Source organism: Larus michahellis, chromosome 5, assembly GCF_964199755.1.
Source record: "Larus michahellis chromosome 5, bLarMic1.1, whole genome shotgun sequence".
NCBI lineage: Eukaryota > Metazoa > Chordata > Aves > Charadriiformes > Laridae > Larus > Larus michahellis.
The window spans coordinates 65,431,099-65,445,364 of NC_133900.1; the positions used below are offsets into that span (position 1 = coordinate 65,431,099).

At 43.6% G+C, this 14,266-nt stretch overlaps 1 protein-coding gene across 1 annotated transcript in view; it reads right to left on the reverse strand.

Annotated features, from left to right (window-relative positions):
• Positions 1–13,787, reverse strand: part of PPARGC1A (PPARG coactivator 1 alpha) — a 371,540-nt gene extending 357,753 nt beyond the window's left edge. Inside the window, exon 1 of the mRNA XM_074587715.1 lies at positions 13,210–13,787. Within this exon, the coding sequence (XP_074443816.1) occupies positions 13,210–13,299 (90 nt within the window). The 5' untranslated portion in view covers positions 13,300–13,787. The remainder of the gene's footprint in view (positions 1–13,209) is intronic.
• Between the last annotated feature and the right edge of the window lie 479 nt (positions 13,788–14,266).

The following is a 14,266-nucleotide window of genomic DNA, read 5'->3' on the forward strand; positions in this document are numbered from 1 at the left end:
GGCTCATTTAACAAAGTCTGTTTGGATAAAACAAAGTACTAAGGTGCAGACCAATGAACAGAAAACATAAAGTATGTACAGAACGGTAGACTATATCCTGGAAAATCATGACTCAGTAAAGACAGCAAGTATTGAAGCGCACAAGTTACTCAACGTGAAGTCTCATTGCGATACTGCAGCAGAAAGAATTAATTTGAACCTTCAATGTAGTGAAGAGAAGCAGGTAAGTGAATTCTTCTCTGTAGTACCGACAGCATTGGAGAGACCAACACTGAAATACCGTCTCATGCTTCTGGCTTCTGATTTTCCTAAAGGGAAATCAAAAAATTGGAAGGAAAACAGAAAAGTTATGCAAATGTACTTGGAGTCTGCAGAGAATGTCCTCCAGTAAGAGTCTTAAAGAGGTCACTCTGATTAGCTTAACAAAAAGAAGACACAGCGGTGTCTTGAGTAACAAGTATTTTTCAGAGAGAGATACATAAAGATACTGAAGGGCTTCCCAACCTACCAGGTCAAATCATAAGGAGAACCTCTGCCTAGAAAATTAATTCTGAACAACTCTAATGAAAAACAGGGCTTTCTAAAGAAAGCAAACAATGAGAATGATTAACCAGCACAGTAAGTACCAAAAGCTTTACTAAGTAATTGATGCTTTCCTTCAGATAAATACTTAAATTTTGGAAAACATTTTGGTCAAATAGAAGTCAAACACTAACCACAGTTTTCAATTCAACAGAGAGATAACCGGAAAATAAGTAATGGCTGAATCACCTGGTCAAACTCTGCGAGTAAATCTGTGGCTTTACAAAATCGCATTATTCTCAACATCAAATCTCTTCCCTTTCCTCTACACATGCAAATATGAAACATGCAAATTACAAATACCATCAGTTCTTAAGACGATTCTTGAAAAGGCATCTTTAATTTGCTGTATATTTTATTGCTGAGGACAAGACAACTAAAGAATTTATCACCTTAGCTACCTCGGTTATATCATTTCATTCAGACAGTGTTATCTCCACGTCTCCCACACCAAGAGTCATGCTGTTATCAAAGTCTTTCTCAATAAACAATTATTTCCTTTTATGATTTCTTCTGGCTGGTCAAAGATAAGGGCTTACAGTGAGCTTGATTAGTGTTGCAAACAAATAAGAGTAATACTAGAGCAGACATAACTAAGCTGAAGTAATCAGCACTATTAATAACCTTTTGATTTCTAATCAAATACAGCTCCGACTTGCTGCCACTTTGCTTTACATCTTCTAAACTACAAAAGAATTAATATTTTTATAAAATATTTCTCAATATGCGAGCCCTTTTATTCTCTTATTTGTTTTTTGTCTTATACTTAATAACTCTTCACTAAAAAAAAAACCAAACCACAAACAAGCAAATCTATTAAAAAAAAAAGCAACACTACAGATCTACACTTCATACTGCCTTCCCTGGTGATGAGATTTAATTATACATCATAATATGAAATTTTGCAGTATTTTTTAATCTAATAACATTCCTGAAGACAGTAAAATTACATTTACTGTTATCTGCTTTAAAAAAAAACAAAAAAAACCCAAAAAAAACCCACAAAACCCTAGCTTGAGGCATACAACTGGGGCAAAAAACAGTTCATGCAGTTAATATCTGAAAATTATATCCAAAAATAGGAAGCTAACATGGTGCCTTAGAAACATGCACTGCCGGTAGCACTGCCGCATCCACTCCTTATCCTGGGCAACTACTAATCCAAAGACAGACAGTTGTTCTGCTTAAGTAACGGGCAATGCCCCTTCCAGAAAACACCTAAAACAACTGCCAGCTTCCTATGCTTTTACAAAGGGAGAAGTACAGCATCTCCTTATTCTCTGCAAATCCCAGATAGGCAACATATTCTTCCAAACACGCAAAGCTTTTCATCCAGACTCTCTAAGAGGGAATTCATCCAAAACACCGAACGTCCTACAGTTGACAGGAGAGTTCAATCTACTCATAGGAGAAGAAAAGTTCAGTGGTTTCACAGATAGGTATGTTTGTGATCTCCACAAGTAGGTTTGTTTGTGTGGTTTTGTTTTTTTTTTTAATAATAGTCTCCATTATATTTCCAAGTACTCATTTTTTACCCTAGGGAAAAAAAAAATGCAAAATACACACATAAACAATCTTTTTTCTGTTTGCATTGCTAGCTTAGAGTTGTAGTAGTCTTATTAAAGTTGAATGCCACTCAGTGAGTTTATCATTCATTTAGACATGAAGGTTTAGTGATAATTCTAGAGACACTTCTGTACATCTGGGGTTTTAGCATGCAATACAGTGTGCAGCCCTGGAGTAAGCACAACACGCACAAGGAACATCATCCTTGTTTCAGGATGCTCTAACAGCTTTCCATTTCATATGATACTTATTTGCAACAAGAGTAATAACAATTAAACAAGCTGCTGCTGTGAAGTTTTTTTCCATCCTTCAACATTTAATTTATGTAACAACCAAGAATAAAAAGAGTAAAAAAAGAAATCACAAAACTAAGAGTTTATTCACCCAAAAAGTTCCCTTTTCCGTAATAACGGCGTTGTGCCTACCAGCAGACTTAAAAACAGGCAGACGTCAATGTTAAAGGTACAAATCACTATGCTAAACACAAAAGGGAAAAGCATGTCTGAAACACGGCAAATATTTTCCACAGTTTTCACCTAGAGAATTCCTTTCAAAGACAAAAGCCAAAGATGAAGAAAACAAAAAATTTAATGAGATGTGTGTGAAGCGTTGGCCTGTACATATTTGAAAAGACTGTGAGCTGCCTTACAAAATGGCCAAACAGCAATATTAATACAGAATATGCACTAAGATAAACTAGTCCCTGTTATTTGCCAGTTTTGTCTCAACTTTATTAGTTATCAATTTAAACAGTAAGTATTCCTTCTTTTCATTTTTAACATGGTTTTAGGAGGTAACGAGGCAATGGGCAGGCTCTTTTTGTCATGGGTAGGCCAAAATTTTCCTTATAATGCTGTGTGCGTTCATAATCTGTCCAGCTTCATGCTCATAGAAAACTATTTCTTTTCTAAAGGCATCCTCTAACCCCACATTAAAAGAAAAAAAAAAAAAAGGATCAATTCATAAACCTCCCCTAATTAACTTTACTTCCCAAAAAAGCCACACATCTGTTTTCACAGCTGGAAATGATTCAACCATTGGTAACCAGAGAAAAGCTTCAGTGTGTTAAAATATTCTCGCCAAAAACTGGCACTCCAGCAAAGCCAGCTACTATGCCAGCACAATCTGAGCAGCTGTTAGGACAACCTTTATTTATACTGAAAGGGCATGAGATATCCTGATGCTACTACTACTAAACCAGCAAATCTTATTGGAAAGACACCACTGGTTGAGAACGGACAATGCAAAAGTACAACATGCATTTTACCAATCAAGCAGATTATAATTATGTGGGAACAGTGATGCACAATAATCCACTCTCTACCCACTTTTCTACAACAGATTCTGCAGGGCTCAGCTTCTGGAAGAAAAAAAAAAACACCAAACCTTTGCAAATTATTTTTAACACAGCTGTTATTATGAGTGTCAGAAAAATCAATTAACAATGCTGCCCTAACTCTTTAGAAAAAAAAAAAAAGACTTAGATAAATAGAAAAAGATTGTGCTATTTCTTTTACAGCATTATTTTTATTCTGAAAGTGACATCAAAGAGCCACAACCCTCTCTTCCCCCCCCCCTTCTTTTGGCTTTGACATCACACAAAGAGGAAAGTACTCCTTTCACTGTTTCTTGTATAGCTGGAGCATCCAAGCTTCTGCACAGTTATCACTTTCTATACTTGAATATGAAATATTTTAATCCTCCAGCAATTAACAGTCTTTTGGATGAAAACAAAGAAGGCTAGAAGTGCAACCATACTCTTGTTTTGTTAATTCATTTGGTCAGTAGTTCATTTACTCATTGTTTCGCATGGCTTAAATATTTAAGTGTGTGTGTGTTCTACTTAGAATCTTTTTTTTTTTACCTTTACATGTTGTCAGCCATCTTTTTTTTTTCTTTTTTATTTTTTTTTTTAAACCTTGCTTAGGAACCAAAAGGAGTTTCCTGTCCTTAAGTATCTTTCACGCATGGCTTTCTGTCACTGCACATAATTTTGCATTTTAATGAACTACCTATTCATTTCATCACAAGGCTTTTTGCTTGGGAGAGGAAGAGGAATCACCTTTTATTTGCAAATCCATTTAACAAATAAAGAGACTGAACTGCCAGCAAACAATGTTGTAAACACTACCAGGTTTCCTTGATCTCCTCATTGCTTTCTTGCTCCCACTGCCATAATTACCGTTAATACTTCTAATGTACTGGAAGTATGGCAAGTACTTGACGAACAAGAAGGAAGTTCTCTGTCCTTAAGATATAGCTGTCAAAGGCCCCAATCCAACACAACACACACTCATTTTAAACCTGTAGGCAGTTCTCTTGACTTCAAGTGTTTACAGTTGAGGAATTAAGTGGTCTGCTGGATCAAGGCCTAAGCAAACTATGAGCATATAGAAGTAGCAGACAGATATAGTAAGAAGCATCATGAATAAAAAGTCAAAGTTTAGCACATACATCAGGGCACATTGTGCTATCTGTCTCAAGAAAAAAAATTATCTGAAAACCGGCGGTAACAGTAAACAGGGAAAAGCTAAATTATGCAAAGGCTTTAAAAGGACAACAAGAAGTCTGAACCTAAAGCAATAAATAAGGCAAAGTAAGGACTTTGATCTGGTTTTTTTAAGTAAGGGTAAGACAGAAGGTGTGGGCAATCAAGACAGGATGTTCAATAGGGTCTTATATTGCACACAGCATGGATGAATGCAATGGGGTTACCAGGGAAGACTATAAGAAAAAGGCTGGTGAATTCATGTTGACGGGAGGTGACGTAGGTGGTGGCTTTATGGTCAGAGCTTTAGAGTATCAGAAATAAACATAGATGCAAACCAGCATGTAGAAAGTCATCAGAATGTAGACAGCCTTTCTGAAAGGAAGGGGTTGGAAATGATGCTTGGATTATGTCCTTTAGTGACATAAAGCAAGTCTCTGCAAGAGACAGAGAATGAGTGGGATTCTGGACTGTTTCTCACATTCTTTCTGGCTGTGGACTGATATTTTTCCAAGCATGAATAACTCTGTATAATACAGAAACATATCGCAGCAACTGACAGTGAAAACTTGTTATGTGAAATTCAAACTAGTAAACTCATTAAAGCATAAGATACTACCTTCCCCTCCAGTAGAGGCTTACAGCATTCACTCATTCAAGCAACTATAACAATGTATCTTCCTCTTCTTTATCCTTCTAATAACCAGGACCTAGATAGTAAGTTTAAAAGTGACAGAAAAATTCACATCACCTTCAGCAGGCTTTGGATACAGCCTACAATACATACTCTTCATTCTTCTCTCCTCTACAATTTCAATCTTGATCTACTAATTCCAGAATGCTGTGAAGATCTCTAATCACCACCCTCATCAGTGTGATTTGTGGCTCAGTGCTCCCCTTCTGGAACATTTGTACAGGTGAATATACATGAGTAAAGCTTCACACAAGGACTACAGAGTCAATCTGCAGTTTAAAAAATGCATATATTATGAGGCATGTATTTTGTGAGAGGGATGGTTAAATATTCTATAAACAATTACTAAATTGTCAATGGAATTCAATAAATGTTGTTTTAAAAAAAAAACTAATTATTTGTTACAATAACCAGCTACTATTGCCGTTTTGTATGTGAAGGTTTGTAAACTACTTCCATTTGAGAAGTAATTGATTCCATTTTTATCATTTGCTCAAGTTTATGTGGTTGTTCACATCCAAAGAGATGATAACATCTATTTGCAGCAAATTATACATTATAATTCCTCATTCAAAAGCTGTAATGGAAAACAAAATGCTAATTTATGCTGTAAACGGAAGTACAGAATCATAATCACTCATTGTTAACATTAGGAACTAAATTGCTCTTGCAAATAATAAAATGGGTTAAAAACGTGGAGGGCTTTTGTGAGCCAAAGTACCAGTGCCTCTTGCTCGCTCATGTGTTATATTAGAAGGGATCAAATGAACCTTTTATATTCACGCCAACACAAACTACCCCTTTTTGAGGGGAAGAATAATGGTTTTATGATTGCAGCATCAGGATGTGTGTCAGGTGATTGTTCTACCCACAGGTCTCCAACCAGCTCCCCAGACGTGGGCTTTCACGCGCTCCCTACAAGGTGGACAAGTGACACAGAAATGGAATACTGGAAGAGGCAGAGAGCTGGTGCTTAGGATCTGGCATCTACACTATATGCTTCAGGGCGCGATTGGTTTCATTATTGAACTTCATCCTAGCTCTGGTCTCATCTCATTAGTTGAATGTCAATTTGTAGCCCAAATGCACAAGGGGTACTCCTGGAACACATCTCCCAGGTCATTTCTATCCAAAAGGAGCTCCGTTCGTTTGCAACAAGACCAACCTACATCACTAACTAAAGCACAGCCAAGCGAGGACGAATGCAGCGCACTCCTGCTCCCAAGAAAAGAGACAGTGTAGACACACCTCTTGTCATTTCAGGTCCCACTGAGTTCATATGGAACCAAGAGTGACCAATTTTTCCTTCCAAAATTAGGACCGCAGTGTCACAAGTGCCATATCCAGAGCAAGGGTCACTCCGCTATTAATCTCTCTTCACCTTAATTTTACCTTTGGAGTAGAGACAGTAACACACAGCTACTTAGCAGAGGCGGAATTTCAATGGCCACTTGTAGAGAACACAGAGTCTCAGACAAAAAACATTTTAGATGTATCTGGCTTCCATCCTTTTTAGCAATTTTACAGTCCTATGGGGTTTAAATGTACAAGGAGATTTGCTCACACAGCAAACAGACACATCAGAGGAAATAAAAAAAAAAAACAACCCCGACACATTAGGACTGTGCACCTGCTCTTCCACATTTCATTAAACCTCTACACCTAGATGTACGTCAGGTTCTCTCCTATGTGCATCCGTTGTGCTGGTATCCCTCAGTGATACCTTCTGGTCATGGCGAGACAAACTGGATCGCAAGCATCCACACTGCCTCAGGAAAAGACATTAAAAAAACCCACATTAACTTTTGATAAGTCAGATCAGATGATTATAATCTAAATGATAAGTGCCAGATAATATCTTCAAAAACATGTACATATTTGCAAATAAGCTGCCATTTGTAAACAAGCCTCTCCTAGCTTACATTATATACCTCAAATCCCTGTAAAATAGTTGATTTGCCAGCTTTTTTCAGTTATTGGTATTAAAAAAAAAATACAATTATGTTATCAAAAATTGAAAATTGCCTTTTAGGTGACCAGAAGAAAGTTCCACTGCTTCAAGTAGTAAATCATTTTACTGCTGCCCTTTTATATTTAATACCCTTCTGCAGTACACATTTATCTCTACACTAGCAAAGTGTACTCATTGATTTCCTATGGTCTCTCTGGAAGAAGGTTCTGCTTCCCTGATGATGAGTACAAAGGGTGGATGACCCCATTCTCATTCCAATGCAAACCCTGCATTTTTACATTTCTGCTTAGACCACACGAACATTTGACCAGCTAAGAACTCCCTGCCCTCTTCCTACAGAACACATTGCTAGAACTACTGACATTTTCTCCAGAAGACAACTGTATTTTTGAAAGTCCCGTCTTATGTGTAAAGCACTAAAATGCATTAGTTCATCACAGCCATAACTGTTATTTACAATTTGCACATCAGCTTTTCTTCTAAACTAAGACACGAAAATAACATCTTGCCCATTTTTCTGCATGTGCTTTAAACTCACTTTGTTGTGCTCTACTGTACCACTATTTAGCTGTTTTGCTCTGGGGCATCAGAAAATGATTTGTACCCAGTTTAAAACTCTGCTTTTTTTGCCAGATGAGACTGCCATCAGAATACACTGGTTTTTCATCCAGACTGTGGATAGGTTTATTAAACAACAACCACAGTAACAACACAGGAAACAGAGAGAAAATATGTTTTGAAATCTACCCTGTAAATGCTGTGCAATGGCACTGACAACTGAAACTTTTCAAAGTTACTGTACTGAATGACCAACTAAGGCATTAACCTCCGAAAGCAAGAGAATCACATTTAACATCATCTTTTTAAAAAGTCTATTACCTGTTTTATTCAACCACAACTTCCTCATTATCCTATTATCTTTTGCCAAGAAAATAGGTCTCTTCAGTTTCACTTTCATTTTTACAGTGTTCCATTTTCCCAGCTTTGTGCACCAGCATACAACACCCCTTGGATATAGAAAAGTCAGGAAAATTTCCAATCCGGGATTTAAGTTAATTTTTTTTACCAAGTCTTTAATTACCTTTAATTACTCTTTAATTACCAAGTCTTTTCTGTTAATACTAAACCAAGATTGCTGCTTTTTCTTAAATAATTTAGTTTTGACAGTGTCCTTTTAATTTGCAGACATGTTACAGGGTTTGCTAAAATATAACTGAAGTTGAATGACGGTTTTCTTCCATTGGTTTTCATGGCCAAACAATGTACAACTATCAACGGAGTCTTTTTCTGTTAAATAAAAAGGTCTACAAAAATCATAAAAATACACTGCCCAATCTTGTGCAGATTGATACAGTATCCCTCACTCAACATCCTCATACACATACATACTTAGTATATGCTATGCATGTGCATCAACACAAACTCATCTAACATATTTCCAAACCTGCACTGACTCCAAGTTCTACTATCCAAACAAAACAAAACAAAAAAGCCAACCAAAAAAGAAAAAAAAATCTCCAAAGACCACAGGAACAAAAATAAGTCAAAAAGTCTCACTACAGATCAAAATAGAAATGGCCATTGGACTTACTCTAGTTAAAAGAAGAAAATGCATAAAAGCAGTAAACTACGTGCAGTCCAGCACACCAAAAATACCAGCAGAAAGCTCTAACTGCATTGGGGTACTTTTATCCCTCCATACGTAAAGACAATGAGCCAAGCCACAAAGCTGGCTCTTAGCTTGATCTTTCACCAAGGTACTTATACCCACAGAATACATTCTGTGAAAGTGTGTTGTATAAAGCACTGACATGTTTGAAAACACAGGACAAAGAGATGGTGCCAGGTAACAAGCCCTCAGCTGAGCGCTGCCGGGAAAAATCTCTGAAATAACGGCAATAATCAGGCACCACACTCTCTTTTTACTTCCATACTGCAGGGATTTTCTTGAGGTCGAATTAAAATAAGTATCCAGATTTATGCCTTAGTCATAGGATTCCATTCATGAACTACATTTCAAATTATTTTCAAGCACTTCCCAACCATATAGATTAGTAACACAACAACGTATCCAGCTCTGGACTGGAGAGTGAAAAATAATTAATACAAATAATGCTGCCAGTTCAGCATGGACAGGTTATGCCCAAGAATATTACTGCTCTTGCAAGGCTGAATACCCCCTTTGCAGTACTTCGAAATAACTGTTCTTTCCTCCTGACTACTAATTAAGAAACAGATGTAAAAAGAATTTCAGTAAGCCAGAAGTTATACTCAAGAAGTCTCCAGCGAACACGTTTTCACAAAATAAAGAACTAGAATGTTTATTGACGGTCTAAAAATGCAGATCACAGAATGAATCAACGGGAAATCTGCTGGATATTCCTTCGCCTCAGGTTTACACACATTGGCAAGACAACGCAGGTACATTTATGCAACCACAATTCATAGTTCTCAGGATTTAAGTCTACAGGTTTGTCTAGTCTAGAATTTAGCATAATGGTTAAGTCCCTGTACTAAAATAACTGTAAAAAAAGACAGCAAACTTCAGGAGAATAGTCAATCTTTTTGGACTTCTCCTTAGTAATGCCAAGACTTATTTGTAACTATTATAGAGCCTTATTTTCTGGAAATAGATTCAAAACAGACTTCATAAAGTTTCTAGACATAATTTTTCCCCGATACAAGCTTTTCTGTGATGTACTTTGGAATTTAATATGCAATGAAAAAAGTTCCTTCCAAGAATATTACCAACAAATCACGCATATAATCTGGTGCTTAAAAAAGAACTGCAATAACGCATCAAAAATATAAAAGTTGAAATGCATCTCTCAGCCTCCCTGAATTATAAAGCAAATGTCCTATCTCTGCTTTCAAAACTGTCAGACAGTATATTATGCTTCTAGAAGAAATCACCGTTCTCTTTAACCTGACTGGTTCCATTATTAAGTCTTATTTTGATTACTTATACTCTCATTAAAGTCTTGAGATGCCAGGAAAAAGACTCTTTTTAGTAAGCTATGGCTGAACCGCTATCGATATTATACAAGGGATCCTTTTACCTCGTACTAGATGTTGAGAGTGCATCATATTGATCTAGGAATAAAAACCTATTTTTCCAGTAGTCAACCCATCTTCTCATCTCAGCACTTTGTTTTAGTTTGTTTTAAACAGAGTATACAAAACAAATTCTATTTCAGCGATGTTGCTATATTTAGCAAGAAGAAATGGTTTGTAAGCTTTTTTTTTTTTGGATGCAATTCAGGTGAAAACAAACAAACATGAACATGGCTGACTGTCAAATTTGAGCCAGCCCTGCCTTTTTAAGTGTTAAAACTTGTAAGAAAAATCTATTTGCAGCAAAATCCCATATTCATTTTGATTTCATATTCAGACTAACATCTTCCGCTAATCCTCAGCCGGTGAATTTGACTGATGTAAATGCTAACGTAATACGCAAAAGATGAAAATAGCAAGGAGCCTTGAGCAGCAGAAAGAATATGTAACTTAAAAATTCTTCTCATCTTCACCCTGGAAAGTCTTGCAAGCTCATCTGTTCCTGTTGTAACACTATATAATGATTACACCTTCTCCTTCTAAACTCCTTTCCTAATCATGCATATTTAATTCAACTTTGTGTATATATCCTAGAGTTTATATAGTCTGTCTATAAATAGACCTCCTGCATCCCGAATTATCTCCACCGTTTCCCCTTAGATACGGTTCAACATCGGTATTTAGAATGGATCAACTCTGGATTTGTCACTAATTCTTCCTGCCTCCATTGTGACACGGGCTCGCTCCTCTGAAGAGAAATGTGAAGGGAACCCACCATTTCACGACGCCGAACTGTTTCGCTACAGAATGAAACTAACTTTAGATAAAGGAACTGGTTTAAACCTGATTTTATTGCCGGCGTTCCTAACCATTTTCCTCCGCTGGTGCTTTCAAAGGAGTCCTCCTATGACTGCCTACCTTTAATACCAGGCATGAGCCCTGCTTGTATTTCAGTTACTTGCGTGGACTCGTGTTTAGCAGGGTGACAGTGCACGTTCTCCGCTCCTACAGACACACCGGCACCGGGGGTGCACCGGGATGCGCACGGAAACACACACCAGCGCCGGCCCCGGGCCACCGGCCGCCACAAGCCACCGCTCCCGGTAACCGCCGACCAAACTTACGCCGCAGCCCCCCTCCCCGGGGTGGCCGGACCCGCCGTGCTGCTGAACACCAGCAGCAGCAACTCGGGCAGACACCCCCCCCGCCCCGGACCGGCCGCCCTGCCCGTCCCTGTCACCCAGGCGCGGCGACACCCGACGGCTTCGGCGAGGAGGGGGTGGTGTGTGCTCCGGCGCGGTCGGGAGACCGCAGTTCGGCGGTGGCTCTGGGTCTGATACGTGCCTGTTCCCCACACGACACCCCCCACCCCCACTTCTCCTCAGCGAAAGCATGCGTGGCTCATTCCCTGCCAAGGACGGCTCCCCCCGGCAATGGGGCGGCAAACGCGGCTAGGTAAAGACCCAGCCTTCCGAGACGGGCCCGCTGGTAGCCGGGACACCGGAGATGGGTGTTTATTCCTACGCTTTGAGGGAGGACGCGGTTGTCAGGGCCCCACCGCGACGGCCCGGCCCCCCAACTCCGCCAGTCGCCCCGAGCTGGGGGCTGCCAGGCGGGGGGGCGGCCCGCTCCGCGCTACGAACTCCCGGAGGCCGGGCAGCAGCGGCGCCCGGTTTCTCTCCCCCTCCCTGCGCGGTGTAAACCTTAAACTGGCAACTGCTGGTTTGGGGGATTTCAGTCTCCTGGAAACCAGGGGGCTGCGCGGTTCTCCATGAGTTCAGCGGGCTGAGAGAACGGAGAGGCAACACCCCACCACGACCACCACCATCATCACCACCAGGAGCCTCCCGCCGCCTCGGGGGCCGCCGGCAGCTCGCCCGCCCCCGCACCCCGGCGGTGCCGCCCGCCCCGCAGCCCGCTCCCACCCGCTGCCCAACTTTTCCCGTCACGTCAGGCCCCAGAACCCCCCTCCCGCCCGCACCCGCGCACGGCGAGGTAGTTTATAAGCCACAGTTGCCTTGTAGCCTTCCACCAAACAAGCAGCGGGGGCAGCAGACTACAACGGTTATTTAATTAAAGGCGTTTCGGAGGCTCCCGGAATAGCTCTCTACCTCCGAGGCGCAATTTCTGGTCTGTGCTCTCCCCCCGCAGCTCACCCCTCACCACACCGCCGGCCACCCCCGGAGCGGCGGGGCGGGCGGGAAGGAGGCACCAGCTGGGCCGGCGGTACCCGGCTGCGCTCCGCATTGCACAGTCATCAAAGTTAAGTACGCGAAGGATGGAGGTGGGGGGGCGATTTGGGGGGGGGAGGGGGGAGGAAGAGTGAGTGTGGGGCTGAAGAGGGAGGAGTGACTGGTAAAGCCGAACTCTTCCCACCGAAACTGCGAGGTTGAAAGCGTCTGCGGCCATTTATGTGAGGGGAACACATGGGGATGGGGGGGTCCCTCTCGCACCATGGCTGCCCCCCCCCCTCCCCGCCCCGGCAGCGCTCCGTGCGCGGAGGAGGGCGGCGGGCGCAGCCGAGGGGGAAGCTCAGGGACGCCCCGCTGGAGTTGCGGCGTCGTGCCCCGAGTTGCTCCCGGGTAAACGCACAGCTCTCCGGGCACCGCGGCTCCCGCTCCCGGCCCTCCTCCCGCTCCTCTTCCTTACAGGAGGGGCGGAGGGAAACGGGGCGAAAGGCACACGAGGGGGAAAAAAAAAAAAAGGAAAAAGGCTTTTTTCCCCCTCATTTCTTTCCTCGGCTGGTTCCCCCCACGCACGCTGAACACAAACCCTTCCTGCACACCCCGGCACCACCTTCGCCTCCCCGCAGGAGCCCGGCGAGCCCGCCCGGCAGCACCGGCCGCCCCTTACCTGGTTGTAGGAGGTCTCCCAGGAGGAGGTGTAGTTGTAAAAGAAGGCGGAGGAGAAGCAAGCGTCTTCCGACAGCCCGCAGCCGGCCATCCTCTGGGCGCAAAACCTCTTCGGGAAGACAGGCAGCAGCCCTCACAAACTCTTGCCTCTTGCGCGATCGCTGCCGGTGCCGCCGCCGGAGTGTGCCGACAGCTTCGCCCCGGCGGTGCCTGCGAGAGGGCTGAGCGCGGAGGCGGCTGGATGGTGGAGCGGGGGCGGACGCGTGTGTCTGCCCGTGTCCGTGGGTCTGTCTCCGTGCCGGTGTGTGCGCGGCTGTTTGTGGCGGCACCGAGGAGCCGGGGCCGGCGTCACGTGCGCGCGCTCACTCCGCCGCCGCCGCCGGCGGGGACGGGCTGCGCTACCGACACCGGCACTGAATCACCAGCGCCGGGCCACCTCTCCATCCCCGCCCGCCACCGTCCCTGCTCGGCGGCGCAGCCTGCGCAAGGAAACCGAGGGGAAGGAAGGGGAAGGGGCCGCCTGCAGGCTGCACGGCGGCGGGGGCAAGTGGCGACGCGCCGTCCTCCCCCCGCCGCGCCGGGGCAGCGCCGCCGCGGGCGGGACCGCCCTCCACGGCCGCGGCCCGGCCTCCCCCGCCCCGCCCAGCGCCGTGCCTTGCCGTGCCGGGAAAGTTGGAGCTGGCTTTTCAACGTGCGACCCCGGGGCCGGCGAGGGGCCTGCGGGCACAGGCGAGACCTCGGCGCCGCAGCGCGGGCCCGGCCGCCTGAGGGGAGGGGGCCACGCGCCACCGCCCGCGGGAAACTTCGCCTCAGAGTCGTCAGCCGGTCCCCGCCCGCCAGGTGCAATGTCCCCCGCTCTCTCCTTGGTTTTTGAGGGGGTATTTTCCTCAGCACCCCGTTTCTAAGGAGCGGGAGAAAAGCAGGATGACATGTATTATTTTTTTTTAAGCATGTCAGCGGTCACAGGAACGGCACCCGCAACCCCCCTGCCGGCTCCCGTCGCAGCCGCCGCGGTGACAACGCGGCCCGGAGCATCGGGGAACCCGCCCGCTGCACGG